This window comes from Chamaea fasciata, unplaced genomic scaffold, assembly GCF_029207755.1.
Source record: "Chamaea fasciata isolate MVZ Bird 193981 ecotype frontalis unplaced genomic scaffold, bChaFas1.0.hap1 SCAF_18, whole genome shotgun sequence".
In the NCBI taxonomy this organism is placed as follows: Eukaryota; Metazoa; Chordata; class Aves; order Passeriformes; family Sylviidae; genus Chamaea; species Chamaea fasciata.
In genome coordinates, this window is record NW_027094103.1 from 1,336,157 (window position 1) to 1,357,081 (window position 20,925).

At 56.6% G+C, this 20,925-nt stretch overlaps 1 protein-coding gene across 1 annotated transcript; it reads left to right on the top strand.

Annotated features, from left to right (window-relative positions):
• LIF (LIF interleukin 6 family cytokine) lies at positions 1–3,601 on the top strand. Its single transcript, XM_066199673.1, has 3 exons — positions 1–91; positions 1,797–1,975; positions 2,107–3,601. Exons 1-3 carry the CDS (start codon positions 73–75, stop codon positions 2,542–2,544), a joined length of 636 nt encoding a protein of 211 aa, XP_066055770.1. The 5' UTR covers positions 1–72; the 3' UTR covers positions 2,545–3,601.
• The last annotated feature ends 17,324 nt before the right edge of the window (positions 3,602–20,925 follow it).

The following is a 20,925-nucleotide window of genomic DNA, read 5'->3' on the forward strand; positions in this document are numbered from 1 at the left end:
CAGTATGAATTTCTGAAAACTTCCTCTGCCAACACCAATCCCTATTAAGTCGCTCCCGGGACGCGGCTCACAATGAAGTTCGTGCCGGCAGGTAAAAAAAAAAAAAAAAAAAAAAAAAATCGACTTTGGAGATACTATTTCCTCTTCTTCCCCTCCCCCTTTTTTCCTCCCCCTTCCCTCCTTTTGCCGGTGATGCTCGGGTGCAGGCGGGTCCCGGTTGGATGCCGCCGCTGGAGCCGGAGCGAGGGCTCCCGCCGCTCTGCGTCCCCCCCGGGACGAGCATCTCTGGGAATTGGCAGCGGGAGCGGAGCGCGGCGCTGGCGCGGTGCAGCCAACATCTGGACACTTATATAACTGGAAATGCTTCCAAGGGAGGAAAAAAAAAAATCTCAAGGAGGGGGGGATTTTTTTTTTCTTTTTTGTACTTTTAAATACTTCCCCCCCCCCCTCCTGCTTTTCCTGCTTCTGGGTCTCCCGATGCCGCGAGCCGCTGCCGTGTCGGGAGCGCTGGAAGGATGGAGAGGCTGCCAAGTGCAGGAGGGGGGTTGGAGGGAGCAGCCCCCACCCCAGAAGCCGTTCTGAGGGGCCCCATGGGGCAGCACCCACCTGGGACCCCCCACCCAGCCAGCCCCCGGCACACGTGGGTGCCGAGCCTCTCCCTGCCCAGCTGTGAAATGGGCAGAAGCGGCGGCGGGGGGGACAGAGCGAGAGGGGCTCGTGAGGGGTCAGGGAATCTGCATCCCGAGGGAACAGCCGGGGCCCCGGGGGCGCGGGGAGGCAGGGTCCCCCCGTCCCGCGCGGGAGGGGAGCCGCGGGCCAGGGATCGGAACACGCCCAGGTAAGTCCGCTCCCACCTGGGCAGGGCAAATCAATCGAGGCTTGGATTACCGGCGGCACGTCCGAGGCGCTGACAAGTGCGGGCCGTTTCGGAGCTCGTCACGGCCCCGGGACTTCGCCCGGCATCACCCTCGCGGCGGGGCACGGGACCCCCACCCTGACGGGGCCCTGTTGGTGGCATCCAGGTCACCCAGCGGCGGTGACACCCGGGCCACCCTCCCCGAGGATGCCCAGCGCAGTGACGGGCTCCAGAGGCGGTTTGGCCTCCCCAAGCAGGGATGGATCCCGGCTTGGGGGAGTCCCAGTGGATTGGGGGCTGCAGCGCCCCTCTCTCAGGAGGGGATGTCGGGGCAACCCAGCTGCCTGAGGCTCAAGGGTCCCCTTGTTCCGCGTCCAGGGATTTCCTGGCTGGAGCCTCTGGCAGCTGCATCGTCTCTCCCCGGGGCTCCTCGGCGCTGCGCCCGCTTGTCAGACGGGGAAACTGAGGCAGGCGGTGGGGCCGGGGGCGGGAGGGACGAGGGGAGGGCACGCCGAGAGCAGGTTTCCTTGCGGGAGCCCCGCTGAGTCAGCCGGGCCGGGGTGGGGCTTGCTCCCGAAGCGCCCGGACCAGGACAACGGAGAAAAAAGGGTCTTGCACGTTGTGATTAAACGCGACAGGTCGCCACCGGGCCGGTTACGAAATGTGGGAATGCTGCGGGGGCCCCCGCCAGGAAGGGAGGCGGGGGAGCGCCTGCCGGGGGGCAGGTGAGGGAGCTGCGGCACGGCCGGGAGGGCAGAGTGGGGGGTCTGGGGATTCCAGCTGAGCTGGACACACACTCAAACGGGGTGAGTCCCCGCTCCAGCTGGACACCCTCCCTTTGGGTGCCTGGAACTGGGGTCATCCTCGGTGGATGCTCTGCGTCAGCCACCACCGCCTCGTCCCGGTCCCCACGGTGACCCCGGCCTCTCTCCCCACACAGGCGTCGTGCCCTTCGTGGCCCTGCTCCTGCTGCAGCGGCGGCCGGTGGCCGGCCGGGCGCTGCTGGTGACCGGCTCCGGCTGCCCCAGCCACGGCTTGTGCCGCTCCAACGTGCAGGAGCAGACCCGCAGGCAGGTGGCCGTGCTCAACGCCACCGCCCAGGAACTCTTCAGCCTCTATGTAAGTGACGCTTGGGGATGGCCAGGGGGGTGTGAGCAACAAGTGCATGAAGCGGGAGGGCTGGGGACACCGCGGGGACGGTGCCGAGGGGGACACAGGGGACGTGGGGTGACGCTCGCCTCTCCTCCCAGCTGAAGTGCCAGGGAGAACCGTTCAGCAGCGAGAGTGACAAGCTCTGCAACCCCGCTGGCATCTTCTTCCCCGCTTTCCGCGTCAACCGGACGAGCGAGAGGAAGGAGGTGATGGTGGCCATGTACAAGCTCTTCGCCTTCCTCAACGCCTCGCTGGGCAACATCACACGCGACCAGGAGGAGCTCAACCCCATGGCCAAGGAGCTCCTCGAGCGGCTGCACAACACCACCAAGACCACCCGAGGCCTCATCTCCAACCTCACCTGCCTCCTCTGCAAGAACTACAACATCTTCCAGGTGGACGTCAGGTACGGGGACAGCTCCAAGGGCAAGAGCGCCTTCAAGAAGAAGCAGCAGGGCTGCCAGGTGCTCAGGAAGTACGTGCAGGTCATTGGCCAGGCGGCACGTGTCCTCCTACCTCATCTCAGCCCCTCATGAATGCCGGCCCCAGCTACGCTGCCTCTCTGCTCCGCGCCGCTGCCTCCTGAATTTCCACCTCCCTATTTATTACCCGGATCCTGCACTGGCCCCATCTGCCCTCTGGTGATTTATTGCCCCTTGAGGGGGTGAACGTTGCAGCCTGGAGTGTCCCAGGCTGAGCAGAGCCAGCATCCAGCAGGACGAGGCAGCGCATCCCCGAGGAGATGCCGGGGCATGGGCTGGTCCCGGGATGGGCCTCAGCCATCCCTGTGCTCCCATGGGGTGCGGGGAGCTGTGGGAGCTGGCGGCAGGGACGGACTCTGTCCCCCACAAACGGTGACATCACGGAGAGCAACCAGACAGATGCCCCTGAGCACTGTCTGAAAGATGTCACTTCCCTGGAAAAAGGAGTGCGAGGAAGGACACTGGGATCCAGTGGCTGGCAGGGATGTGGGGACATGGGGACATGCTCCCCCTGCACATTTTAGGGCTGGGCTCCCCTGCAAGGAGCCAAACTGAGGGTACTGGTGGCTGGGGTTGGGTCCCACCGTCTGGGACAAGGCCACCTGTGTGGGACAGTCACCCCACTGTGGAACATCATCCCCCGGTGCGGGCACGGCGGGGCACGGAATACCCTTTTCTTTGGGAAAGTGCTTTTCCCACTGGAAGAGTTCTGAATGTACTAACAGCCAAGAGCTGGGCTTTGCACGGCTGAATGCAGCCCTGGCATGGGGGCGTGGGACAAGGGGACATGGGGACACGGGACACGGGGACATGGGACACAGGGACACAAGGACAAGTGGATGTGGGACATGGGGACGTGGGGACACAGGGACGGGCCCCAGGCCTGTGGCAGGTGGCGCTGGCTCGCTCCTGGCACCAGAGCGGGCTGCGAGGGTTATTTATTGCCTCCGTGGAAAGCCCAGAGTGCACTGAGACCTGACTTTTAATAACTTTATTGTTAATAATAATTAATAATTATTAATAAGATTTATGTAATATATTCATGGGATTCTATTTAAATATTTATTTTTTTATACTTCTTGCCCTACTTTTTTTAAAATAAACCAATAGAAACAGACTGTATTTGGCTGCTCTTTGTTGGTCCCTTTCGTGCTCACCCTCAGACACCTCTGCTCCCCCAAAGCACCTTCAGGGCTGCCCCAAAACCGCTCAAGGCATCGCTGTGGATCACAGCCCCCTGTCACCTTGTTCCTTCCACCCTTCCCACTTGCTACGGTATGGCTGATTGGAAAGAGAATTTTCCAATGATTTTTTGACATTTTTTCCAGGGGGGAATGTTTAAATTGATACTCACCAGCTTCCCAAAAGTGCTGGGACAATGTGGGGACCGTTGTGGTGCAGGGACCATCTTGGTGCAGGGATTGTCCTGGCGTGGGGAGCATCGTGGTGTGGGTGCCATGGCACGGGCACCATCATGGTGGGGGGACCATCCCAGTGTGTGAAGCACCATGGTGTGGGGAGCCTCACTCTGGCAACCCTGGAAATTCCTGGGGAAAGTGAGAAAGGCTGGGAAGAGTCTGGGGAAGCTGAGCGAGCATGTGCGAGGTGGAGGGGACACACCAGATAAAATCACAGCCGCTTCCCAGGCTGTGCTGGGAGAGGCTCAGCAGAGCTTTGCCGGGGCCAAGACCACCTAAGGCTGCACCAGTGCCCCGGTCCTCAGCGAGCGCCTCGCATGGGGCTGTATCGGTTAACAAGGGGCTGATTATACAGGAGACGTTGGAGCAGGATGATGAAATTTTCCTCCTCCTCCGGAGCCCTTTGGGCCACTGGCCAAACCTCCCAGGCATGAGACAGCAAGCGGATGAGCTAAGATCCTGTGTGATCATCTCTCGCGTCTCAGAGGAGCCCCAACCTAAAGATCATCGCAGAAATTCAGAAGTTGCCCCCTAAGCCCCCTTCCACTGCCCTGCAGGGTCGTGCTGCCCAGTCGTGTGCCCCAGCTTCTATGGAGGTTTCATGGTGTGGGTTTGACCCCAGACTGGCACTGCCTTGTGCCAGTGACAGCCTCGTGCTGCACCAGTGGTGACAACAGGGCCAGCGGTGGCCATTTCCAGCCTGGCCCTGCTGTCCCTTCATGGAAGGGGTGAATGCCAGGCTCCTCCAGAACCATAGCCGAAGCACCCAGGGACGTCCCTGGATGCCATGGTGTGTCCCCATGCATGATATGGCTTTCTTCCATCATCCAGCCTGCCACCAGGGAAGGGACCCAGGGTGTCCCCTGTGTCCCTGCCCTGGAGGATGCCCATTTTGGGGTTGCAGCCCATTTGTGGGGCCCGTTTCCTGCCTGCATTGTGGGATACAATGCACTTAAAGCACCTGAGTGCATTGTATCCCAAAAACAGCACCCCCAAAAACACAGGCATGATGCAGGGCATCATCACTTTAGGATGGGCATTATGCCCCAGGGCCAGGTCCTGCAGCACTTGTCACCATGGCACCCTGATGGCTGCCAGGGTAACCCTGACTCTGCAGCTGGGGACACAGAGGTGACCCCATGGCTATTGTTACTACGGCGTTATATGGCCAACATTTCCTATGCTGGGAAGTCCAGGGCTGGACATCCAAATTCAGCCCTTCCTCGTGCCAACGCCCACAGTTCATCCCCGCCAGGGATGTGGCAGGTGCCATGGGGTGCCACCAACCCGCCCCGGGCAGCTCAAGGGGTGTCAGGGCCTGGGGGCAGGGTCGGGCTCGGCGGGGCCGGGAGCTGGGCTGGGGACGATGTCCTGCGCGGGAGCGAGGAGCTGTGCACATCTGGATTTCTCACGCTTGCGTTCAACATCCCTCCTCAACCAGATGGCAAAAATAAATAAATAGAATAAATCACAGCCTCCTGACATAAATCGGGAACTCACGCCCCGGCTCTGCGTTTCATGAGTCTCCCTGGAAGACAGTCAAACACAGGCGAGGACAATGGGTTCACTTCTCCCCTGTGTCGGGTCATTCCCAGTTAAGGCTCATTAGCAGCAGGCGGGGGATTAACTCTCCCTTGCCTGGAAACCCGTGGACAAGACCCTAAAACTCTCCAAATCCCTTCCTCTACCGCCCCCGGAGGTTTTGGAGTCGGGGCCGGCGGCGGCCCCCGGCTCGTGCCATCGCCCCAGCGAGGCAGGACGCGCTGCTCCGCTCATTCCAGACTCGGGAGAGATGGAAAGGGCTTTCAATTACCTCAGCCAACGGCTGATCCCACCCAGCCGGCGCCCCGGGGAAGTGGGCCAGCCCCGGGAGCCGCACCGGGAGCACCGCGAAGGAACCGGCGCTGCGGCTTCCCCAGCGGCAGCGGCAGGACCCCGTCGGTGACTGCCCTCCGGTCCCAGGACCAGAGAAACTATGTTGGCTGGGACGAGAGCCAGGAGAAGCTCCGGGGAGCCATCCGTTGCGATGGGAGCGATGCCCGCGCCCCGATAACGGAGCGGCCTGACCATGGGCCCCGAGCGGCGGGTCAGCGCTGCCTTCGGGGAGCGGGATACGTGAGGAGCTGCTCCTGCCCGCGGTGAAGTCAGTGCCGCTGCCTGGGTGTGACTGACTGACCTCAGCCCTTGGCCCCGCGGCGCGGATCATGTGCTGCCTGACGCCGCGCGAACCCGGCCGGACGGGCCCTGCGCTGCCCCGGGGCCACCGGCCAGACGGGACTTGCCGTCCGCGGGGGCAGGTGCGGGGCTGGGGCATCGCCGGCTGCGCGTCCCCTCCGCGGGGTGACCCGCGCTGCATCCCCGGCACTGAGCCGGCGGCACCATCCCTTAGCGGGGCTGAGTCGCCGGCAGAGCCGGGGGTGGCGGTGGGGTCGTTCCCTGAGAGATCCCAGGAGGAGCATCCATCCTTCCCCCGTGTGCACCGAGGCTGGGGTCGGACCCAGGCAGAGCTCCTTCCCCATCCAGGGTCCCCCCCGAGTCTCGGCACTGGCCAGACGCATTTGGCTGGTGACGATGTCTCCAGCAGGTCCCCAGGCCGGGTCCCTGAGGACGGGAACATCGCATCCCCGGGGCCGGCTGGAGGCTCCATCCCGGGCTGGCCGCCGGCCCGAGCACGGAAAGCGGAGCCGAGCCCATCTGAAACGCATTCGGGCACTGTTGCTGCAATAGCAGATGCTCCTGCGGGTCGCCGGCCACATCACAGCCCGGCGGAGCGGGAACCGCACGTTCACATGGGAAGAAACAGCGCTTGTCCCAAAAGGCTCGAACTCCTAATTGGGGATCAACCGTGACAAATAAACAAGACAATGGGCTGGAGGCGGGACGAACGCAACCTCTGCCGCAGGAGCCGGCTCCGAGAGCCGCCCCCGTGCCCAGCAGGGGACCTGGCACAGGCTGGCAAGAGCCAGGGGGAGGGCAGGGGCCAGGATCCGGACCCCCCGGCAGAGCCACGCTGTGTGACACCGCTGGAGCACGGGGCTGGCTCGGGAGCAGGATGACACATCCCCAGCGGTCCCCCGAGGCCGCTGTCGGCAGCTTTGCTCAGCAAGTGTTGAGTCTCATGGTGAGCGAGCTTTGGAGCGGGGTCAACTCCAGTCCTGTGGAGCTGCTGGAGAGGCCTCTCCTTGGTGCACCCCAACTTGGGGCTGGCCGGGGAACCTCCGCACGGGGCTTAGGGACCCTTCTCCCTCGAGGAGGGAAATGCTTTGGGCTGCCTTGGAGCGGCGGGCGGGGCCAGCCCCGGGGTTCTGATAGCGGGGTTATCTCGGCGCAGCTATCGCCCTCCGACAGACACCGGGGCACTTTCGCAGCCTCGGGTGCGCTCGGGACTGATGGAGGAGCCTCGATAAAGTTCTCAGTGCCCTGGCCAGACCTGAAACATGCAGAGCACACGGTCATCAGCGTCTAAAAGAGAATGAATATTCCGGCTCTTCCACCCCTGCTCTGCTCAGGTCTCATGGGATGTGGAATCTGCCTTGGAGACCGAGCCCAAAGCCCAAAATTCAGCAGGACCTGTGAGGCTGGAGCTGTTTGAGACACATCTGCTTAACAAGGCATTTCAGATGGCCTGAACCTACATCATTCCTGGTCCTGAAGGGAGAATCAGGGCTCAAGGGAAAGATCTCACCTAAGGAAAGGGAGAGAGCACTTTGGGATGAGGTAGAGGACTGGCAAGGGTGAAGAGATGGGAAGAAAAGTGTTTGGAAGCAAATCCTAAGAAGGCTCCCAGAAGAGCAGGCAACACTGGGAGAGACCTGCCAGGATGGCAGGGATGGTGGGGAACGACCAGCCCTGGGACTAAGCAGGAGCTGTGGCAGGTCCCCAGGGTCCCTGGAGCCAGGGCGGCAGAGAGGGCATGCCACTGTGCCCCTCCTGCTGCTCCAGTTGGTGGCCTCTGGCCCTGTGGGCACAGGGGGTTGTGCCACTTTTGGCTGCACACCACTGCAGTTCTGGGGAAAAAATGAACCCCTGCTGTCCCTTTTCCCACTAAGACTAATTCAGAGAGTCAGCAAAAGGAGTGGAGATTCCTGGAGAAACAGAGAAAAGGAAAGCAGAGGTTACTGTTGATATTACGGGGAATGGACAACAGCCCTGACTGAGCCTGATGGGTCTGCCCCTGCTCTTTGCTGTCCCCACACTCTCTGACCCCAGGGAACTGCAGCACTTCCAGCCCAGTGGCACCACAGGGGAAGAGGGGGACACTCTCAGTTAGAACTGGGGGATGTCCCACCCTTTATTTCCATACTCGGGGCTTTACCCAACACCAGCAGGACCCCTCTGCTGAGGACCCCCAGCCCATGTCCGCAGCAAGGCAGGGATTGAGCCTCGATGGGCACCTTGGGTGTCCCACCGAACTTGGCCGCACCTCCCTCACCTGGCTGAGCTCACCACGAGGATGCCAAGCTTCCCCCTGGCTTTCACTGCATCTGGGCCAGGTTTTAGGGCTAGAACAGTTGACATGTTAATTTATTACAGCAGAATGAAGCACTACCCGGCCTGGGTCACGCTCCCCTCTTGTTTCCTAAGAAGACAAGGTGTGCGTGCAATCCTGCCGGGCGAGCATGTGCGCACCTGTGGCTGCCAACCAAATTTGACTAAGGGCCCGAGGCTCCAGAGATAGGAAGTTCCTACACGTCTTGTGAAGAAAGGAGAGGGAGAGGAGCAAGCTCCAAACGAGGCCCCGCGGCAGCAGCATGAAACAGCCCTGAAAAGCCACTGGAGATTCTCCTCCCTTGCAGCTGGGCACTGAGGCACAAACCTGCTCCTAGAAAGATTTCTCCTTGCTTTTTTTCCCAGCCTGGCATTTCCCACATGGGCTCTGCTGTTGGGGCAAGAAGGGCAGTAGTGGGTGGGTGAAGTCTGTCTCTTCCTGGCAGCCCTGGTGAGATGCCTGCCAGGTGCTGGGATGGGGTTTTCCATGAGGAAGCTGTGGTCACCCCACCTTGGCGTTGCCAAATTGTGCTGGTAAACACCCCACCTTGGTGCTGCTGTGTATCAGCCTGCTGTGGGCCAGCACTGGCTCTCTGAGGTGCTCATCACCCTGGGCTCACAGGTCACCCTGACACCTTTGGTCCTATCACCCCAGCACCACTGGTCACCATTATCCTGTCACCACGGGCCCCCATCACCCTGACACACTGGTCCGAATCATCCCAGCAGCCTCCAGGGTCAGTCCCCACCACCCCAGTACCATTGGTTCCCATCACCCCAACAGGACCAGACCCCACCACCCCAGTACCACAGGTCCTCACTACCCCAGTACCATGGGCCCTCACCACCCCAGCACCACCAGTCTCCAGGGCACAAGGAGCTGCAGCCCCTCAGGATTTACCAATCCCTAGGGACAAAGTGAAAGGCTCTCTCCTTTCCTAACCCTGCTCTAATTAATATTAAAGCTTCCTTTGCCCCCTCCAGCACACCTGGGCAGAAGGGCCTAGCCCGGCTCCCGGTGCCGGCAGGGAGGGCTCCACAGCCCCGACCCCGGGTGCATCCACGTCCTCGCATGCTCGCCTTGCAGCCAAGCCCAGGAGGAAACAGGCCCCAGCTGTGCCTCTTCACAGCTACTGTGACCGGGCTCTTCCCCCAGAAGGTCCCGGCCGAGCAGCGGGAGGGACCTGCCCCACGGTGCCGGAGCAGAACAAGCTGCACTGCATGGACTGGAAGTGCAGGGTGCAAGCGGCTCCTCGCTCCCCGCGCCGCAGCCCCGTCCTGCCGCACCACAACCTGTGAAAAGCCGGGATAAGACAGGTCCCATCCCGCGTTCCCGGGGCTGGTTCCGCACAGGGCAAACTGTGTTTACATGTCCCCGTGCCGGCCCACATCTGTGTTTATGTGTGTGTTTCCGTACGGGTGCGTGTGGCTCCGTGTGTGTGGCGGGGTTTCTGGGTGTGTACGGGTGTCTCTTAGCGTCGGGCTCTCAGTTAACCTCTTAGAAAATGAAAACAAGCCTGGAAGCCTGGCAGCTGTTCCCGAGCCCCGCTCCAGCGCCGCTTCCAGACAGACGGTAACCGCAGGTCTGATGACCGAGCACACACAAGCTTCCCTTCGGGCCTTCTTGATTGCACCGTCAGATATTCTGAAACAAAGGAAATTAGAGACTAAACTGATAGCAATAAATATGTCACAGGAGCAACGGGAGGCGGGCAGCTCCCCGGGCGGCTGGGAACTAGCAGCAGGGAAGGAGAAGGGGATCGGGAGCCGCTGGAGCCGTGAGCAGGAGACCAGGCTCGGTCAGGGCTCTGCCGAAAGTTGGGTGGGCATTGGCAATGCTGCTGACCCCGGGAGAGGCCTGGGAACGCTCCAGTACAGACGGGCTGGATGGCCACGTTGGATTTCTCATGGAAACTTTCTTAGGATCTTGCCAGGTCCCAGGATTTTTTTTTTTCCCTTGTCTTTGCCCAGATTTTCTCTTAGCGGCTCCTCTGATTCCCTCCAGCTGCCTGCACGCGAGCACTGCAGCAAACGCCTGGAGAGAGGTGGGAGGAGAGATGCCACCCTCTCCCAGTGGGCACATGGCTGGTGGCACCCGGCTGGAGGGGACTGCTGGGCACAGACCGGTTTGCCTGCAAAGGTGTCAGCACCGGTTTAGGGGCTGAGCTGGATGGGGACCACCAAAATGGTGCTGGAGGATGGGATGGGAGAGCACTGGGAAGCCGAGCTGGTGCAGGCAGGCTTCAGAGCAGGGATGAGCAGGATCTGACAGCAACTTTGGCAATGGCTGCCAGAGCATGGGGACTACTCTTCCATCAGCTGCCGGCTCACGGGATGAGGTGATCACTTTGAGAAAGCCCTGACCCAGCACGGGCAACAGCCTGACAGAGGGGCTGGAAAAGCCCAGTGCCTGCTAAGCCTGAAAAGGTGCAGAGGAGGTGAAGGGGAGGTGGTGGAGCAGGGCAGAGCGATCTGCTGTCCGCCACTGGAGGGTGGGACAAGACACTCCAGGCTTTGACCACAGTGAGAGACCTTCAGGAGAGATTTTCCTGATTTTCCAGGATCTCTGCCTGTGGAAGAGCACCTGCAAGAGACAGGGCAGGGATGCAGAGCAGGCAGCTGGCTACCACGCAGGAGCTGCTCACCCCAGCATCTCCAAGATTCACTCCCCAGTTCCACAGACTTTCTGCCAACTTCAGCTTCCCAGCTGGGATGTGCAAGCAGTTCAGTTGAGAGAAGATGGAAGCAAGAGTGGCTCAGACACAGCAGGATGAGGGGTCGAATTCAGGCAGCAGAAAGGCTTCGCTGGGCTAAATCCCTTCTGGAGCCAGAAGGTTTTTTGGCGTCCTCACAGCGGTGCCCGGCCTATTGTGGGAAAGCACTGAGTGCCGATCCCAGCGCTGGAGGCACTGTCACACAGCTCGCGGGGAGCGCCGCGGAACCAAAGCACTTTTGGCTGAAAAACATCTTTCCATAACCACAGGGGAGGAGAGAGCCAGCTGGGCAGAAAACACAGGCAGGGCAGTTCCCTAGAAATATCCAAACACCTCCAAAAAATAACCTGAGGTAGCAACTGTCCTCAGCCCCGAGAGATACAAACATCCCGTTTGTATCACTCAAATCCCCTGGCTCTCCCAACTCCGCTATTCCACTCCTCTGGCGCAATTCCTGCCAAGTTCCTTGGGCGCTGATCCAAAAGGCAGCTGGGTGTCCCTGCGGCACCCGCAGCCTTTTTGCTGATGGGCACTTTGCTGGGGCAGCTTCCCTTCCCGGGAGCCGGAGGGGAAGGAAGCGCGGCCGGCAGGGGTGGCAGTGACCCGTGGCGCTGCCAGGAGCGGCTCGACGTGTGGCTGCCACTTCCGCTGCTCGGAATTGCGAAGCTGCTGCCTCGGGGCACTGCAGGCAGCTGGCAGGGAGGGACAGGCCAGGGCGCTCCATCCCAGCCTGAAATCCTGGCCGGTGGCCACCTGCCATTCCCGCCGGGATGTGTTTGGTGCCAGAGGCAGGCGCAGCCCCGCGGGGTCAGCCCGCAGCTCCCGATGCCGTGTGCTGGGAGAGAGCCAGACCTGCCCACCAGCTGGTGCTGGCACAGGGAGTCTTCAGGTGCTCAGCCTGTTCTGGAGCCCAGGAATTTGCTCCAAGCACGGGGCAGCCCTGAGGAGCAGAGCAGGTGGGAAGCACTGTGTGGAATCCTGCAGTTGAGCATCTCTCAGTCCCAAATGCAGCTGCTTTTGGGGCCCATACTGGGACCAGTGTTATTGAGTATCTGCATTAATTATGTGGAGGAAGGGATGCAGGGCACCTTCAGCAGGTTTGCAGATGATGCCAAGCTGAGGGTACAGTGACACACGCAAAGGACAGAGCCATCCAGAGGGACCTGGGCAAGCTCAAGCATTGAGTCCATGGAAATCTCATGTGGTTTAACAGGACCAAGTGCTGCTGCTGCACCTGGGTTGGGGCAACCCCCAGGACCAATTCGGGCTGGGGATGAAGGGATCAAGAGTAGCTCTGAGGAGAAGGACTTTGGGGTGTTGGTGGGTGAGGGCTGGCCAAGGCCCGGCCACTGGGATTCAGAAACTCCCCCCGTGCCCTGGGCTGAGCCCCCAGTGTGGGCAGCGGGAGGGGGTGTGGGGGATTCTGCCCCTCTTGCCCCACTCAGGTGAGACCCCACCTGCAGAGCTGCCTCCAGCCCTGGGGCCCAGCACAGGAGGGACCAGGAGCTGCTGGAGCCGGTCCAGAGGAGGACATGGAGATGCTCCCAGAGCTGGAGGAAAGGATGAGAGAACTGAGATTGTTCATTCTGGAAAAGAGAAAGCTTTGAGGTGACCTAATAGTGGCCTTGCAGCTTCTAAACAGAACCCGCAAGAAAGATTTTTATAAGGATGACAGGACAATGGGGAATGGCTTCGTTCCCCTGTCCAGAGGGCAGGGATGGATGGGATATTGGGAGGGAATTGTTCCCTGGGAGGGTGGGGAGGCCCTGGCACAGGGTGCCCAGAGCAGCTGTGGCTGCCCCTGGATCCCTGGCAGTGTCCAAGGCCAGGCTGGACACTGGGGCTTGGAGCAGCCTGGGACAGTGGGAGGTGTCCCTGCCCATGGCTTCAATGTCCCTTTCAACCCAAACTATTCTGTGATCCTATGAAAGGAGCAGAGGAGGCTGTTTGATGCTGCCCACCCTTGATGCAGGAGACAGCCAAGACTCTGGGTACATGAGGATCCTTCCTGGCTGTGTGTCACACTGGGAAGAGGATGGAGAGGGGCAAGGCAGCTTCTCTTTGAGTGTCAATGGGAAAGCAGCAGGAATCAGAGCACCTTGGGCAAGGGGAAACCCATGGTCCTCCCCCACCTTTGTTCATTCATGTCCACGGGTGAGACATCCCGACATTCCAGGGAAATCACTCCCTTGCTCCCTGTCCCGGGAATTCCCTGTCTGGGAATCATGGAGCAAGCTGTGGCCCTGCAGACCCACGCAGCCCAGCTGTTCCCATATCCCCCTCCTTCTTCCCCAGGTGAGCCTCCGAGAAGGAACTTCCCACCAAGAACAGACTTGCCTTGCTCCCAGCAAAGGGAATCTGCACCCTTGCTTGGCTTAGGAGTTCACTGTTACTCAGAAAGGATCCAGCTTTCTCAGTAAGCTCCTGCCTGGCGAGGGGCAGCTGCCGTGCCTGGCCTCTTCTTTCTCCCGGCCCACGCAGGTGGGGGGAGTGCCTGGCACAGAACTCCTGCTTTCCTGAGCAAAGGAATGTTCCTTGGCTGAGGGAGCAGCAGCAGGAGAGCAGGTGGGCTCGCAGGAATGAAGTGTTTTTCCCTCCTGTCTTGGCTTGAGGAGGCCAGCGCTGCCCTCGCCGTGTCCTGGAAGCAGAGGCTGGAGCCAAGGGAATTTTATCACCCTCCTTCACCTGTTGGCTTCTTCAGAAAATACCACAGAAAAGGCTCAAAAACCAGTCCCCCAATTCAGTGTGTCTCCTGAGTGCCCTCACAAAAATCCTCCTGAGTTAGTTTTTTCAGCAGAAAACCAAGTCTCATAGGAAGCAGAAACAGACAGCAAAACCACCTGAACATGACCCAAAACTCAGTCCCTCAATGATTCCCATCCCATCCCATCTTTGCTCCACTGTCATACACCAAACCATCTTCTCTCACGTCCCCCCTGTGAGCCTGCCCAAGGCAGGCTGTGCTCACCCAAGGAGTCCATACACAGCTCTCAGGAATGCTGCACACACCACAGGATTCATGGGGATCAGTGCTAATCTCCAGACTCACTAAACCCAAAGAAAGTGACTCTTTGTTTCTCAAAAAATCTGCAGAAATACTGAAATCAGCAAAATCCTCGTCCTTCCTGCACCAGTAAGCAATGGCTGAACATTATTCTAGATCAAAGGAAGATGGATCAGACCAAAAGCCCAAACAACCCATCTCTGCCTCCAGCAGTAACTCCCAACAGATGCTCCAGAGGAAGGTGCAAAGCCTCCTCAGTGCACAGACACAAAATAATGTGCCTGAGCAGGACTTCTGATCATCCCCTGCAAGGGCACAGCAGCAAGTCCAGTGGCTTTGCTGGACAAGACCAGTGGGATGCAGGTGGAATCCACAGCAGCTCAAAGACCAATGTTATGGGGGAGATGTTCCTCTGCAGATAATGGAGAGAGAGATAAAAGGCTTCCTTCAGTGATTCAAAAGGAGAGTCTGTCTCCATTCTGAATCACCCTGGGAAAGAGCTGATCTCTCTTCATCGACCAAATAAGGAGTTTAAGGCCACTGGCCTTCAGCCAGAGCTTTCAAATACCTCAAATTGGAGTGGGTGCACCAACAGAAAGGGTTTCAGCTTCAGCAACGTCCCTCCAAATGCACTTCTCTTTGATGCCTCCCTCAAATACCAAATGTCACCCCTAAGGTGCATATCACAGGAGAAAGTGAGATGGCCCCCAGCAGAGTGCTAAATTTAGGGAAAATTCATTTCCCAAAGCCTTGTTTCACAAGGCTCTCCGGTAATATTCCAGACTAACAAAGAAAATTCCTCACAGAAATCTACACATCATCAGAAACTGCAGGGAAGCATATATTGAGAACACCTTGAAGAACTGAGCTCTGTCAAATCACTCCTGGCTGGCAGAGTTGTGACCTCAGGAGAGTCACTTCCACTTTGAATTTCAGCTTCCCCTCTTCATAGTGGGCATAAAGATCACAGAATTGTAGAATAATTAGGGTTGGAAGGGACCTTAAAACTCATCCTGCTTCACCCCCTGCCATGGGCAGGGACACCTTCCACTAGCCCAAGTTGCTCCAAGCCCTGTCCAACTTGGCCTTGGACACTGCCAGGGATCCAGAGGCAGCCACAGCTGCTCTGGGCACCCTGTGCCAGGGCCTCCCCACCCTCCCAGGGAACAATTCCCTCTCAATATCACATCTCTCCCTGCCCTCTGGCAGCGGGAAGCCATTCTGTGTCCCGTCCCTCCCTACATGAGATGCTCAACCTCCTTCACAAAGCATCTTGTGTCCTGTGGATGCAATAGGTGCTGATCAATTAATGGAATTACTAATGGAAAGCAGAGGAAACAGCGGCTGAAAAACCCAAGGCTTCCCATGGGCAGCGTTTCCTGCCACAGTGATGCACACGGGGCTGGTGGTGACAGCAGCAGAGCCCATGTGACGTAACACATGCAAAGTCCTGGAGTTCCCGGCAGCTCAGTGCAATCCCAGCAGGTCTGAACGGGAGACAGGGCACACGTGGCGTCCTCAGCCCGGCAACATGAGCCACGAGGCGCTCGTGGAGTGGCTTCAAAGGTGCCCTGACATCAGCAAAGCCACGGCACGGCTGCAGGTCTGGCCAGGCCTACGCGCCCCGCTCCTCCTGGAGCAATTATCAAAGCTCTTGAGTCATGGAGCCGCGCTGACCGTCACTGAGCGCCGCCTTTGTCCGGCGTGGAAGGATGCCCAGGCGGACAGATCTGACTCTCACATCTCGCTCTCCTTCCCAACAGAGCTTCTTACACAGCATGCTCTGTTGCTGGGCAATAGGGAATTTGTGTCCTGGTTTTCTTGACGTGATCCTTTTCAGACAGAAAACCCTGACTCATGAAGCCGTGACGTTGAATGTGCTGCTGTGTAAGGCCTGACACAATGAGACACTCGGCACCCGCTTGCTCTGAGTCCAGCCACAGGGAATATATGAATTTTTAAGAACTGAATATCCTAATTTTTTACTTTTAAGGAATAGGGAAGCCTTAGCAATGCCATAGCAACGAGGGTCACCCAAACACAGTCAATGTCTCCCACTGGAGAGTTAAAAAAGCAAAATGAAAAAATAATGGTTTTCCCTTTTCTTTTGCAGTCAGTGGCCAAATATGCTGCTGCTCTTCCGGAATGAGCAGCAGCCAATTCCAGAGGAGAAAATCTCTTGTAGCCAAGTAGCTCAGCTCTTACATTCCCTCCAAGAGCCTGGGAAAAAAGAAAGGCGGCCAGCCAGTCGGCTAAATAATTTTTGGAAATAAATAGGTAATGGCCCTCCAACACACCACTGCCATGGCAAGTTTACTTGCTGGCTGACATCTTTTTCTAAAGCAGAAAATTGACACATCCATGTCAAATCCTTATATCTCCTTTACAGAAATGCTGTGAGTTGACTGTGGGTCAGATTTCCAAGTTACCAAAAGCTTTAAAGCACACAAAGCTTCCCCAAAATTAACACATGCAGCAAAAGATATTTGGATGAGCCCATCTGGCCTTATCTAAAATGTACTGGGAGTTGGGTTGGGGTTTTTGGGGTTTTTTTTTTGGATATTCCTGCTCCAAGGCTTCCAGTTAAACTCTCTGTGCAGCTCTTTGAAAATAGAAAGAACACGGTGACAGGCAACTGGCCTGACTCCTTTTTTATTTCAGTATAATTCCAGTGCTTCGGCAGGGAAACCAGGTAACAACCATCAGGAATGGGAAATATTTGAATGTACAGGCAACTCAGCTGTGCCTGAATGTCCTGCTTGCCAGCATCCCCCAGGTGCTGAAGCATGCACTGATTTGCCATGGAATAACACCAAACTGTTTCGGGGAGTTTCTGTGCTGTGCTACAGGCTCTGGCTCCTCTTGAGCTTGGTCAATGTGGAGGTTTGTGACAAAACAAGAGTCCTTGGAGTGTCTGCCCCATGGAGAATTCCCCTTCCACCCTCGTCAGGTGTTGGCAATGGGGGGAGGTGGGTTAGGGGAAAGGTTCTGGATGAAAACTAACCCAACCCACAGGAAGTTGGTCCAAGTTTTCAGGAGAACACACAGGTTGTAACTACCTGTACTGTCCCTTCCCAGCCCATTGTTTAGGGGACACAGATGGGAGTCACCAGAGCCCTGATGATGTGGGATTTTGTGCTCCAGGAGCAATGAACAACAGCAAGTGATCACCTTCAATGGATAAGATCCAGTCTTCAGTTAATGGCAGGGAAGATACTGGGACTGGAAGATGGGGATTAATTTCCATGGCGAAACCCCCACCTGCAGAGCTGTCTCCAGCTCAGGAGTCCCAGCACAAGGAGAACATGGAGCTGCTGGAAACAGTCCAGAGGAGGCCATGGAGGTGCTCCAAGGGCTGGAGCCCCTCTGCTCTGGGGCCAGGCTGGGAGAGCTGGGGGTGCTCACCTGGAGAACAGAAGGCTCCAGGGAGAGCTCAGAGCCCCTTCCAGGGCCTAAAGGGGCTCCAGGAGAGCTGGAGAGGGACTGGGGACAAGGGATGGAGGGACAGGACACAGGGAATGGCTTCCCACTGCCAGAGGGCAGGGATGGATGGGATACTGGGCAGGAATTGTTCCCTGGGAGGGTGGGCAGGCCCTGGCACAGGGTGCCCAGAGCAACTGTGGCTGCCCTTTGGATCTCTGGCAGTGTCCACGGCCAGGCTGGACAGGGCTTGGTGCAGCCTGGGACAGTGGGAGGTGTCCCTGCCCATGGCAGGGGGTGGAATGAGGTGAGCTTTAAGGTCCCTTTCCATGAAAACCATCCCGTGATTCTGTGCCTGGAGAGCTGCAGCAGAAAACGGCTGGAGATGTGTGAGCAGAGTTCAGCATGTTCTTGCATGTAGGTTTTTGCATGTAAGCAGAGCTCCTTCACTCTGGAATTATTGGTTATTAATGGAGCTGCATCCTGCAATGCTGTTTTAATGACACTGAGGAAGCACTTGGAAACATCCAGCAGATCAAACCTCTGTAACAAAGCTCCTGCAAGGGCTCCTGAGATGGTTCCTGTCCCAAAAGCCAGCATTTCCTATGTGGGAGTCCTTCCCTAAACCATTGAATGGTCCCACAACTGCAGGGTCTCCTGCATCCCAGCGCTGCTCCTCACCCACAGGCACATGCAGCTTCGTTTTTCTGTCTAAAGTGAACTTTTAAGGAAAAGTATTCAGGGACAAAAAGCAACTGTCCCACTGATTCTCCTACAAGGCCCTGACCCGTGGCTGCGCCTCAACCACCTGCTCGGGCTGACATTCACAGAGCTGAGGCTGGCAGAGGCTTGGGCACATTCTAGCCAACTCCAAATGCCAGTTTTGTTTTCTGGAGACACCATTTTCCTGTGTTTTACACAGTCTTGCCCTCTGTTACTGAAAAAAAAGGTCTGTGTGTGATTCAAGGTCAATCTACAGCACAAAGGACTTGGTTTCCTGTTATCAAGCCGAGACTTTCATCAGAATAAACATCCCCTTGCTGCACGTCCTGTAGAGAAACACAAGTAGTATGAACAGAATATAGCATGACATGCTTGGAAAAGAAACCAGTACCTTGTATTTGCCTCCCACATCCCCCTTCTCCCTCTGGTGTTTGCCCAAAGGCCTCCAGGGCAGGGCTGGGTGCTTTTCTTATAAACAACTATGAGCCTTCCTGAAGGATGTTAAATCACAGAATTGTGGAATGGTTTGAATGAGAAGAGACCTTAAAGCCCATTTCATTCCACCCCCTGCCATGGGCAGGGACACCTTCCACCATCCCAAGTTGCTCCAAGCCCTGTCCAATCCAGCCTTGGACACTTCCAGGGATGTGAGTGTTGAATCCACTGACCACAGCCAGAATATTTGCATTCCTATTTTCCAGTGTAAAGCCAGCTCTACAGCCAGGTATTCGCATCATCAGCCAATCAATTCTGCATTAGAACAGTGGGTCATTGATGCTCCGGGAAATGCCAAACAGGCCTGTCTGGCACATGGATACCCGGGGCGGTGTTTCCTATGGAAAACTGTGAGCCTTCGGAATCTCAGCCTCCGCTTAAAGGAAAGATCTGCATGCCAACCAGACTTAAATTAGCCTTGGAAACTGATTCTGGAAAATGTGCCAGCTCAGATGCAAATCCCTCTTACTTACCTCGTGATGACAACAAAAGCCTGGTGAAATTTTACTCATCCATTAACAGAAAAGACCTTGCCCGGCGACACACGTGGGTGGGATTCCAGCAGGGTGACATTATGCTTTTGGCACGAGGGCCTTGGCCCCCAAGAATGGCAGCCCTGTGGCATGACAAACGCAGGCCACAGCCACATACCTTACCTGCTGACTCAAGGGGAAGAATGCAGAACCTACAAAAATCAAACTGCCAGCCAAAATCTTGAGATGGTAATCTCACAGCACAGCCCCTGGGGTCAGAGATTGATGATTAGAATTACACTCAGGAAAACACTGGCTGATTTCTAAACACCTTCAGAGCAAGGTATAGCCAAGACATTCCACTGGGGTCACTTCCTAAATCCACTTGAGGGAAAACATGAGCACTCAGCTCACAGGGACAGTGATTTTTGTTTCACCACCACGGATAGAGGCCCCTCCATGCTCTATTAAAATCAATGGCAGAGCTCTCCTGTTTTTAGCATGAACTCATCTTCATTTCTCTTTCTCCTGGGTTATGTTTCGTTTCTCCTCTCTGCCATCTCTCCAAAACTGAAACAGCAACAGTAGTGATCAGATCAGACGACTTCCTAGATCACACGCAGCCGTGGAAATCCCAAAAGAATCCTCTGGTTTCAGGTGAAAACCAAATTCTGACACCTGTCCACCAACTTCCCGCACAGCACCAGGGGCTGGGGTTATTTTCTTGTCGAGGACAGGTTACTTAAGGATGTGGTTAAGACAATGCGTTTTCTGTTTTACTTCAGAAACCGAGAGTGCTCTTCTTGTTAAATGCCATCCCAGAAAGAAGGAAGGATTTCAAGAAGGCCCACTAACCTGACTTTGGCTCGGCAGGGTGAGGATATCCACACGGCAGCGATTGAAGAGCCTGTGGTTGTGATAAAAGAGAACAGGTTCCCCTTCTTCGCTGGTTTTCTGAAAAACCCTGGGGAGCATTCACTTTCCCCTTACAGAACGTTCCTAATATTCTGTGTTTTTTAAGCAGCTTTTAAGCTTAATTGCTGTTGGGATCTTTGGGTGATCAAAGTGAGGATGGCTGTGATTCTTTGTATTACTCACTGCTGCATTAGCACCGGGATCAAATATTCATTTATTTTGGTTGGGGAGGTAACAGTCTCCTTTCACTGCACGCACACAATTACAGTAAGCATGCAGGGGACTTGCCAAATGATGCATGAGGGGAGGAGGAGAATCTTTGAAGAAAATTGTTCAAACGTAATTTAGTTCACTAATTGGCAAGGGACCGTTACTAACGAATCGCTTCTGTTTTATGTCAGTAGTGAATCAGGTTGATGATGTGTAACATACATTAAGTCAGTTAATGAGTATTAACTAGAAATGAGACTGAAACACAAGAAAAAGGGTTTTTCACCTTTAACTAGCCAAGCAGAATCACCAATAAATAAAAGGATATGTGTAAGTGGCTTAGATGATTCCAATCTGCAGTGGAAAGACTTTTCTTAGAATCTGATGGTAATCACAACTTTGTAGGAAAAAAAAAAATCAGACGCTTACTGTGGCACTTCATCACCACTTGTTTTACTTCTAACCAAGCTTGAAATGAAAATGACTAAAAGTCATTACCGTAAAATAGCTGATTAGAACCCAATGTGAACTGAGACAGTGAGTCCTGGCCCTGGCTACAGGACCAGGGCATCGTG

Bases quoted from the DNA above. Each gene is read 5' to 3' on its own strand.
- LIF (XM_066199673.1), top strand. The intron at 1,976-2,106 runs GTAAGTGACGCT...CTCTCCTCCCAG, and splicing joins AGGAACTCTTCAGCCTCTAT to CTGAAGTGCCAGGGAGAACC.